Source organism: Ylistrum balloti, unplaced genomic scaffold (genome assembly GCF_031769215.1).
Source record: "Ylistrum balloti isolate Yb309-2 unplaced genomic scaffold, AGI_CSIRO_Ybal_v1 Utg370348, whole genome shotgun sequence".
Classification (NCBI taxonomy): domain Eukaryota; kingdom Metazoa; phylum Mollusca; class Bivalvia; order Pectinida; family Pectinidae; genus Ylistrum; species Ylistrum balloti.
Window position 1 is genome coordinate 132452 of NW_026782249.1, and position 12062 is coordinate 144513.

The following is a 12062-nucleotide window of genomic DNA, read 5'->3' on the forward strand; positions in this document are numbered from 1 at the left end:
CATCATACAGCTGTTTCGTCATTCTAGGACTCGTCAGTGATGTTACTTCATACAGCTGTTTCGTCATTCTAGGACTCGTCAGTGATGTTACGTCATACAGCTGTTTCGTCATTCTAGGACTCGTCAGTGATGTTACGTCATACAGCTGTTTCGTCATTCTAGGACTCGTCAGTGATGTTACATCATACAGCTGTTTCGTCATTCTAGGACTCGTCAGTGATGTTACATCATACAGCTGTGTCGTCATTCTAGGACTTGTCAGAGATGCTACATAGTACAGCTGTTTCGTCCTTCTAGGACTCGCCAGTGACGCTACATCATACAACTGTTTCGTCCTTTTAAGACTCGGCAGTGATGCTAAGGTCCTAACATTTGAAGCGTTAGAGGCGACTGAAGAAAATCCAAAGTGATCGAAAGAAAAGCCAAAATCTAGACAGAAAGGTGCTGGAGTCCCATAGTTAAAGAAATTTCCTAATTTTCATATATCATATAAATCAAGAGATTTTGTGATATAGTTTTAGATCAGAAAACGGCAGGGAGACCTTAAATCTGGTTTCGTATACAGTCGTCATGGTATATCATCTATTAGCTTGTCTATAGTGTATTGTTAATATACATTATATCTATTTAGTGAGTTATGGATCCTCATAAACAAAGATATTCTTTTAAAGATGTTGACTTATCTATTTCTTTACATTTCATATTTATACATACTTGTACATGTTGCTATAGTTCTATTTATAAACCAAACTTGATCAATTTTACCACATTTACAAAACAAGTTATCAGCTTGTGTTAATTGCTTTTGTAAGGCAGTGTAACTGCGTGAGGGGCCAGATTCGGTGTTTGATGTGTACGGAGCATTGCTTTTGTAAGGCAGTGTAACTGCGTGAGGGGCCAGATTCGGTGTTTGATGTGTACGGAGCATTGCTTTTGTAAGGCAGTGTAACTGCGTGAGGGGCCAGATTCGGTGTTTGATGTGTACGGACCAGTGTATCTAATAGTTAATGAGGTAAGGGAAGGTAAGTGCCTTTTAAGTTTTATCTCTACATTATCATGATTATTACAGAAAGTTTCTGTCATTGAGCGAAAATGTTATTTTTATGTGGTGTAAATGACACTTTACAATGGTTGACCTTCAAGGTGCTTAAATGCAAAAACATTTTGAATATTAAATGCAGCACAGATGTCTGGAAGTTTTAGAATAAATATTGTCTTGAAAAAATGAGTAAGATTTCACACGCATGTGGTACTCTACCCTAAATACATGAGACATATGGAGATAAAGAAAAGGGTGACAGCGATTTTATGATCATATAGACAGAATACTACAGCACTAGTTAGAACAGACTTGTATTCGAGCTCTGGAACTAACATTCCAACAAGAAGATATAGAAATTTTAACATATAGAACACACACAATGTTAAGTTTTAACAATTTCACTCGCACGGAAGAAACTCTTAATAATATATATATATATATAATGTAGTAAACTACTAAAGGAATCTTGGAGATTTGTTTAGCAATAAAAGAATACAAAGGCTCTGTAAACACCCCTTAACACTAACAAAACCGCATTCAGCACAAGTGGAAAGCCACTGTGGATCAAATAATCGGCGAGGGATCAATCATACCCAGTTATATTGTGTTCCAATTCAACATGTCGTTTCCCACTGGTGACGAAATGTGCAGAAGACAATATCAGAGAAAACAGTATGATGTGAGGATGAGCATGGTAGCAAACGTAAGAAAGCTGTTGTTTGCTCTGAAGATCTTACAGGCAATAAATGTGTAAAACCTGTACTGGTATCTCATTCCAACGATCTCAAACGGGAGCGAGATGCAGCTCACTGACAGGGCTGCCACAACCAAAATAAAAGCTTTGTGTATAGATTGGCTGAAGTAACGGAAGAACACAACAGGAACGAGGAGGTTACCTGGGATACCGACTGCAATAAGTACAGCGAGGTGGACCACATATGCCAGTCGACGGTAGAATTCCTCATCATTCAGCTGTGGTAATGTCAGGCCATTGAATGTGGTATTAAGTAACCCGACCACACATTCCTTTCTATCATCACGTCCGTCACCATAGACCATGACGATTGATGTGCAGCTCAATAGACCGTGACGATTGATGTGCAGCTCATTAGACCATGACGATTGATGTGCAGCTCAATAGACCATGACGATTGATGTGCAGCTCAATAGACCATGATGATTGATGTGCAGCTCAACAAATCATGACGATTGATGTGCGGCTCAAAATACAGGACGATTGATGTGCAGCTCAATAAACCATGACGATTGATGTGCAGCTCAACAAACCATGACGATTGATGTGCGGCTCAAAATACAGGACGATTGATGTGCAGCTCAATAGACCGTGACGATTGATGTGCGGCTCAACAGACCATGACGATTGATGTAAAGCTCAATAGACCATGACGATTGATGTGCAGCTAAATAGACCAATGATGATTGATGTGCAGTTCAACAAACCATGACGATTGATGTGCGGCACAAAATACGGGACGATTGATGTGCAGCTAAATAAACCATGACGATTGATGTGCAGCTCAATAGACCGTGACGATTGATGTACAGCTCAATAGACCGTGACGATTGATGTGCAGCTCAATAGACCGTGACGATTTATGTGCGGCTCAATAGACCATGACGATTAATGTGCTGCTCAAAGGACGGGATGATGCATGTGCAGCTCAATAGACCATGACGATTTATGTGCGGCTCAATAGACCGTGACGATTGATGTGCAGCTCAATAAACCATGACGATTGATGTAAAGCTCAATAGACCATGACGATTGATGTAAAGCTCAATAGAACATGACGATTGATGTTCATCTCAATAGACCATGACGATTTATGTGCGGCTCAATAGACCGTGACGATTGATGTGCAGCTCAATAAACCATGACGATTGATGTAAAGCTCAATAGACCATGACGATTGATGTGCAGCTAAATAGACCAATGATGATTGATGTGCAGTTCAACAAACCATGACGATTGATGTGCGGCACAAAATACGGGACGATTGATGTGCAGCTAAATAAACCATGACGATTGATGTGCAGCTCAATAGACCGTGACGATTGATGTACAGCTCAATAGACCGTGACGATTGATGTGCAGCTCAATAGACCGTGACGATTTATGTGCGGCTCAATAGACCATGACGATTAATGTGCTGCTCAAAGGACGGGATGATGCATGTGCAGCTCAATAGACCATGACGATTTATGTGCGGCTCAATAGACCGTGACGATTGATGTGCAGCTCAATAAACCATGACGATTGATGTAAAGCTCAATAGACCATGACGATTGATGTTCATCTCAATAGAACGTCACGAAGTCTTTCCAATCGCTTATAAAATAGTTTCTGTTCAGCAGTTGAAAATGAAATAGTTTATTATTGTGTACCAGTCAGAAATGGTTCCCGTCTTGCATTGTTTCGCTCAAATTATACAATTTTTACATATATAGTCTTCTTCTGAGGCACCGTGAAATTTCTCAAATACGCTTAAATATCCAAAATTTAGTTAGATTTCTCAATCCAGCTATCACTGTTCCGTATCTTTTACTATCCAGTCACTGCTTAGGTTGGACATATTTTTATTCCATTTTCTCTTAGTAGTGACTACTAACTAGAACCTGGCACTAACACAGTTTGACAGTCGTGCCTTAGACGGACCAAACATCGGTGCACAAGTTGACCCGGTAAAACCCCGGGAAAATCTCTCCTCGGAATAAAGAGAATTCTATTGCAGATGACAAGCTAGTTAAGGATTTTCCCCATGGTGATAAGGTATCTTCCGGTAACTAGAGCTTGTCACGTGTCTATGTAATTATTACAACAAAAGCATATCCGTTTTAAAGGCATTGCAATCACATAACTTCCGGTAGCCACAAAAACACGAGGCCGAAGCTGTTGTAATAAATATCATTATATTTACTAAATGTCACAAAACATTAATATCTGTTAACGCCTACCAGCATTGAGGGGTCACACATGTACCATCACTTTGTGAGATGAGTAATTGTGGTCAGTACTGGGAGCGCCCATTACGTTCCGGAACTATTATAACGTCAACGGTTCCTCTATCTATGTACATTAGTCCGTCCCTACTTCAGTTCCACCGGAATCGGGCCATTGTGTACTTCCTCCGAAGAATTCTCTGTTGTTGACAGTGTGTGTCAGCTCTCTTCTCTATCATTCGCTGATAGTTTAATATACGAAATTCCATTATGTGCGATGTCCCACCCTCTCGCAATTTTTATTCGATTTACAGTAGCTGCTATTATTTTCGATGGTTCAAATGCTCGCTGTTTTACCAAACAGTTGAAGTAGCATTGAGGATAAAGGAAGTTCATATTCTATTACTACTGACTTCGTTCAGTACATCATTCTACATTCTATTGTTGGTGACTCTGTTCAGTACATCATTCTACATTCTATTGTCGGTGACTCTGTTCAGTACATCATTCTACATTCTATTGTCGGTGACTCTGTTCAGTACATCATTCTACATTCTATTGTCGGTGACTCTGTTCAGTACATCATTCTACATTCTATTGTCGGTGACTCTGTGTCGGTGACTCTGTTCAGTATATCATTCTACATTCTATTGTCGGTGACTCTGTTCAGTATATCATTCTACATTCTATTGTCGGTGACTCTGTTCAGTACATCATTCTACATTCTATTGTCGGTGACTGTTCAGTACATCATTCTACATTCTATTGTCGGTGACTCTGTTCAGTATATCATTCTACATTCTATTGTCGGTGACTCTGTTCAGTACATCATTCTACATTCTATTGTCGGTGACTCTGTTCAGTATATCATTCTACATTCTATTGTCGGTGACTCTGTGTTGGTGACTCTGTTCAGTATATCATTCTACATTCTATTGTCGGTGACTCTGTTCAGTACATCATTCTACATTCTATTGTCGGTGACTGTTCAGTACATCATTCTACATTCTATTGTCGGTGACTCTGTTCAGTACATCATTCTACATTCTATTGTCGGTGACTCTGTTCAGTACATCATTCTACATTCTATTGTCGGTGACTCTGTGTCGGTGACTCTGTTCAGTACATCATTCTACATTCTATTGTCGGTGACTCTGTTCAGTATATCATTCTACATTCTATTGTCGGTGACTCTGTGTTGGTGACTCTGTTCAGTACATCATTCTACATTCTATTGTCGGTGACTCTGTTCAGTATATCATTCTACATTCTATTGTCGGTGACTCTGTTCAGTATATCATTCTACATTCTATTGTCGGTGACTCTGTTCAGTACATCATTCTACATTCTATTGTCGGTGACTCTGTGTCGGTGACTCTGTTCAGTATATCATTCTACATTCTATTGTCGGTGACTCTGTTCAGTACATCATTCTACATTCTATTGTCGGTGACTCTGTGTTGGTGACTCTGTTCAGTACATCATTCTACATTCTATTGTCGGTGACTCTGTTCAGTATATCATTCTACATTCTATTGTCGGTGACTCTGTTCAGTATATCATTCTACATTCTATTGTCGGTGACTCTGTTCAGTATATCATTCTACATTCTATTGTCGGTGACTCTGTTCAGTATATCATTCTACATTCTATTGTCGGTGACTGTTCAGTATATCATTCTACATTCTATTGTCGGTGACTCTGTTCAGTACATCATCCTACATTCTATTGTCGGTGACTTGGTTCAGTATATCATTCCATAATCTGTTGCTACTGTCCATTATATCGCGGCTTCCGTTCACACCCGTTGTAGGAGTTTATATATAATACTATAACTACAATTTCCACAATATATATACAATATACTAAATAACTATTGTCTCACCTCGGGCTTCGATGACACGTTTCTAAAAATTCATTAATTTTTTTTGTTGGAAAAAATGACAAGAGAACCAGGCATTGAAGGGGTAATTTTACTACAATATCGATGCTCTCCATGTCGCTCAAATATCCATGTCAAAGGACTGATGTCGACAAATGTCAGCAGATTTTACAACAATAATTAGAATGTTTGTATCCCGAGGTCTGTTACATTGCAAATTTGCAAATTTCGTACAAAGGAAACAAATTACTTCCCAATGTATAGCATATTCAAAACTTTTGTTTCGTTTATTTCAACCTTATTACACAATTTGGTATCGTCCATTTCAAACAAACTTATTGCACAGTTTTGTAGAGTCCATTTCAAACGTATAACATAATTTTGTATAATTATTTTTAAACAAACTTATTACACAGTTTTGTAGAGTCCATTTCAAACGTATAACATAATTTTGTATAATTAATTTTAAACAAACTTATTACACAATTTGGTATTGTTCATTTTATTTCTGTACTCCTTACTTACCATTTTTATACTCCTTTCATGTTGTTTTCTTTATGTTTTGAGGTAAGAGGGCATTGCATAAGCCTGAAGGGTACATGGTGATACCAACAGAACACATACAAACACAACAAACACTGTAACAAAACGAACATGTGGATACCAACAGAACACATACAAACACAACAAACACTGTAACAAAACGAACATGTGGATACCAACAGAACACATACAAACACAACAAACACTGAAACAAAACGAACATGTGGATACCAACAGAACACATACAAAGACATACAAACACTGTAACAAAACGAACATGTGGATACCAACAGAACACATACAAAGACATACAAACACTGTAACAAAACGAACATGTGGATACCAACAGATGACATACAAAGACATACAAACACTGTAACAAAACGAACATGTGGATACCAACAGAACACATACAAACACAACAAACACTGAAACAAAACGAACATGTGGATACCAACAGAACACATACAAAGATATACAAACACTGTAACAAAACGAACATGTGGATACCAACAGAACACATACAAACACAACAAACACTGAAACAAAACGAACATGTGGATACCAACAGAACACATACAAACACAACAAACACTGTAACAAAACGAACATGTGGATACCAACAGAACACATACAAACACAACAAACACTGTAGCAAAACGAACATGTGGATACCAACAGAACACATACAAACACAACAAACACTGTAACAAACCAACATGTGGATACCAACAGAACACATACAAACACAACAAACACTGTAACAAAACGAACATGTGGATACCAACAGAACACATACAAACACAACAAACACTGTAACAAAACGAACATGTGGATACCAACAGAACACATACAAAGACATACAAACACTGTAACAAAACGAACATGTGGATACCAACAGAACACATACAAAGACATACAAACACTGTAACAAAACGAACATGTGGATACCAACAGAACACATACAAAGACATACAAACACTGTAACAAAACGAACATGTGGATACCAACAGAACACATACAAAGACAACAAACACTGTAACAAAACGAACATGTGGATACCAACAGAACACATACAAAGACATACAAACACTGTAACAAAACGAACATGTGGATACCAACAGAACACATACAAACACAACAAACACTGAAACAAAACGAACATGTGGATACCAACAGAACACATACAAACACAACAAACACTGAAACAAAACGAACATGTGGATACCAACAGAACACATACAAAGACATACAAACACTGTAACAAAACGAACATGTGGATACCAACAGAACACATACAATCACAACAAACACTGTAACAAAACGAACATGTGGATACCAACAGAACACATACAAAGACATACAAACACTGTAACAAAACGAACATGTGGATACCAACAGAACACATACAAACACAACAAACACTGTAACAAAACGAACATGTGGATACCAACAGAACACATACAAAGACATACAAACACTGTAACAAAACGAACATGTGGATACCAACAGAACACATACAAACACAACAAACACTGAAACAAAACGAACATGTGGATACCAACAGAACACATACAAACACAACAAACACTGAAACAAAACGAACATGTGGATACCAACAGAACACATACAAAGACATACAAACACTGTAACAAAACGAACATGTGGATACCAACAGAACACATACAAAGACAACAAACACTGTAACAAAACGAACATGTGGATACCAACAGAACACATACAATGACAACAAACACTGTAACAAAACGAACATGTGGATACCAACAGAACACATACAAAGACATACAAACACTGTAACAAAACGAACATGTGGATACCAACAGAACACATACAAACACAACAAACACTGTAACAAAACGAACATGAACACATACAAAGGATACCAACAGAACACATACAAAGACATACAAACACTGTAACAAAACGAACATGTGGATACCAACAGAACACATACAAAGACATACAAACACTGTAACAAAACGAACATGTGGATACCAACAGAACACATACAAAGACATACAAACACTGTAACAAAACGAACATGTGGATACCAACAGAACACATACAAACACAACAAACACTGTAACAAAACGAACATGTGGATACCAACAGAACACATACAAACACAACAAACACTGTAACAAAACGAACATGTGGATACCAACAGAACACATACAAACACAACAAACACTGTAACAAAACGAACATGTGGATACCAACAGAACACATACAAAGACATACAAACACTGTAACAAAACGAACATGTGGATACCAACAGAACACATACAAACACAACAAACACTGTAACAAAACGAACATGTGGATACCAACAGAACACATACAAACACAACAAACACTGTAACAAAACGAACATGTGGATACCAACAGAACACATACAAACACAACAAACACTGAAACAAAACGAACATGTGGATACCAACAGAACACATACAAACACAACAAACACTGTAACAAAACGAACATGTGGATACCAACAGAACACATACAAACACAACAAACACTGTAACAAAACGAACATGTGGATACCAACAGAACACATACAAAGACATACAAACACTGTAACAAAACGAACATGTGGATACCAACAGAACACATACAAACACAACAAACACTGTAACAAAACGAACATGTGGATACCAACAGAACACATACAAACACAAACACTAACAAAACGAACATGTGGATACCAACAGAACACATACAAAGACATACAAACACTGTAACAAAACGAACATGTGGATACCAACAGAACACATACAAACACAACAAACACTGTAACAAAACGAACATGTGGATACCAACAGAACACATACAAAGACATACAAACACTGTAACAAAACGAACATGTGGATACCAACAGAACACATACAAACACAACAAACACTGTAACAAAACGAACATGTGGATACCAACAGAACACATACAAACACAACAAACACTGAAACAAAACGAACATGTGGATACCAACAGAACACATACAAACACAACAAACACTGTAACAAAACGAACATGTGGATACCAACAGAACACATACAAAGACAACAAACACTGTAACAAAACGAACATGTGGATACCAACATTTTATTTATAGTCTTTAAACTGTTTGCATGACACCCGCTACATTTACTTGAACTGCTTTCATTCTGAGTTTATAACTATATGTACATTTATGAACCCGAATAGACATACGGTTTGTAAACACAACAGACTCTGTATTAACATATATGTTGGTTTCCATGGAGACGAACTCTCAACCAACCAAAAACAATTTCCTATACGATAATAGCTCATTATGTATCTATTTTGTCATGAGTTGTACATCCACTTCACATAACATGTTGCTACGAGTCCGTTAATTCCTTACAAACTTTATATACGTTCACGAATATAAATTCCGTCTATCATAGTTTATACCTTCCTGACACCACAACTGAGATCAGTGACATCAATGTCTTGAAGCCTGACTACTGGTCTTACAGAGCCTTGACTACTGGTCGTACAGAAGCTTGACTACTGGTCGTACAGAAGCTTGACTACTGGTCTTACAGAGCCTTGACTACTGGTCTTACAGAAGCTTGACTACTGGTCTTACAGAGCCTTGACTACTGGTCTTGCAGAAGCTTGACATGGTGGACTCTGGGTGCTACATGTTTGTACGAATTCAGTAAAAATGTTAAAACACAGGTTATATCGTAAATACCTTCAATTCCCCCTTTTGCTGACGAAGAGACAATACATCGCTTTGATTTGACAATACAATATAAACGTTATTTGTCCCCGCCTTGAAATCCGAAGGTACCGTCGAAATTTCGACTGTTTTGTGTCACACTACATAAAGAACGATTTCTGAAATGAAGAGAATACGATTATCGTGTATGTAACACCGCTTTGAATCCATCTTTACAGCTCTGTCTAAACTTTGGATCTAGAAAGCCATAGATGATAGGATTGGCCACGTTGTTGATGAATATGGAGCGCGTGACAATTGGAAGTACGGCCGATACGATTGGTCCTGGTTTGGCGACGAATCCTCCCTTCACTGCAGTCATCAAAGAGAGTACTAAATGGGGGAGATAACTCAGAACAAACACTAAACTGATCGTAAAACTTATCCTCGTTATCTTTGCTGTTCGTTTCCTATCAGCATGCGGTATAGTTGGACTTTTCTTTATGGACCGATCCAAGTTCTTTGTCGTAGATTTCGTGACTTCCGGTTGCGTTGCTGGTGACGTCACTTCAGTTTCGTCCGTTCCTAGTTTAGTGGTTCCATTTGAAGAAGTTGTTTCAGATTCTTGTGTTTCTGATGATGACGTCATTACAAATTTAACTTCTTGTAAACTCATTTCTTTGTTTCCGTTTTTTTCACTACTCTGATTTCTACTATGATTAGAAATTGACGATGTTTGAGTTAGTGAACCACTGTATGTGGAAGATTGAAAACGCTCACGAAACTTGCTGTGTTTATAAATCTTTCTAGCGATTAGCGAGTACACAACAATGAGAAGGACGATAACTATGAGAAATATGATGAACAACACACCCCCATATGCAATCGGGTATATTGTCTTCGCGAATTGATCTGACAAAGAGCAGTCTGAACCAGTGATGTTGTATTTTAATGTTACTTTTCTGATTCCACTTATGGCAAAATTCGGCAACGCAAATAAAAATGACACGACCAGACATCCCAAACAGGAGAACAGACTCACGCGCTTGGTCATCTGCGGTCGTAAAGGTCGACACACCCGTTTGTACCGGTCGATCGACATACAGACGATCGTGAAAATTGAACCAAGAGATAAGAAATTATTGTTTGCTCTGAATATTTTGCACGCGATCACGTTGTAAAATGTGTACTGGAATCTCATTTCGAGAATTTCAAATGGCAGTGACACCAGACAGATAACCAAGTCCACAGCGGCCAGGCTTAAGATGAATGTCCTGTGAGTAGATCCGGAGAAGGATCGAAAGTAAACAGCAAGCACAAGGAGGTTACCAGGGATACCGATGACCATGAGAATCACGAGATAAATAACCGGTGCCAGGCGACGGTAAAACTCCGCGTCGTTCAGTTGTTGCAGCGTCATGAATGACGTATTCGTGAAATCAGTTGCCCTACGCGTCGTGACGTCAGTTACCATTCTTGTGACTTCCGTACTGTTCGCTCCTGTTTCACTTGTAACCATCGCCATCTTGTTACTTGTTGTTTTTGGAACCACTGTGAGGAGAGTTTTCACGCTATTCTGTTTATATGCATTATGTCAGCATCCAAGTTTATTTATAACAATGATAGTAGAAGCCCGTGTTCGTCTTAGCTTTCTCTGTAAACTAGGGAGTTCCCTGGCCGATCTTCCGCTGGAGATCCAACATTCCAAGCAAAAAGCAGCAGACTCCAGAAAAACCACTGCATTATAGTACTTTCACCGATTTGCTTTATATCGTGGTTTTCCTATGATTGGTCAGTATGTTGAAGTGTCGGTAACCCATTGGCTCTTCCGATTTGTTATACAATTTATTCTGGATCATGCTACTTAACAGCTGTATCCGGCTTCTCGCAATAAGGGTCGGACAACGCTTCAACGTTTACTGACA

At 38.5% G+C, this 12062-nt stretch overlaps 1 protein-coding gene across 1 annotated transcript; it reads right to left on the reverse strand.

The window, feature by feature from the left end:
* Positions 1-8432: 8432 nt before the first annotated feature.
* LOC132553763 (tyramine receptor 1-like) lies at positions 8433-11831 on the reverse strand. The gene has a single exon (XM_060218033.1). It carries the CDS (start codon positions 11660-11662, stop codon positions 10337-10339), a length of 1326 nt encoding a protein of 441 aa, XP_060074016.1. The 5' UTR covers positions 11663-11831; the 3' UTR covers positions 8433-10336.
* Between the last annotated feature and the right edge of the window lie 231 nt (positions 11832-12062).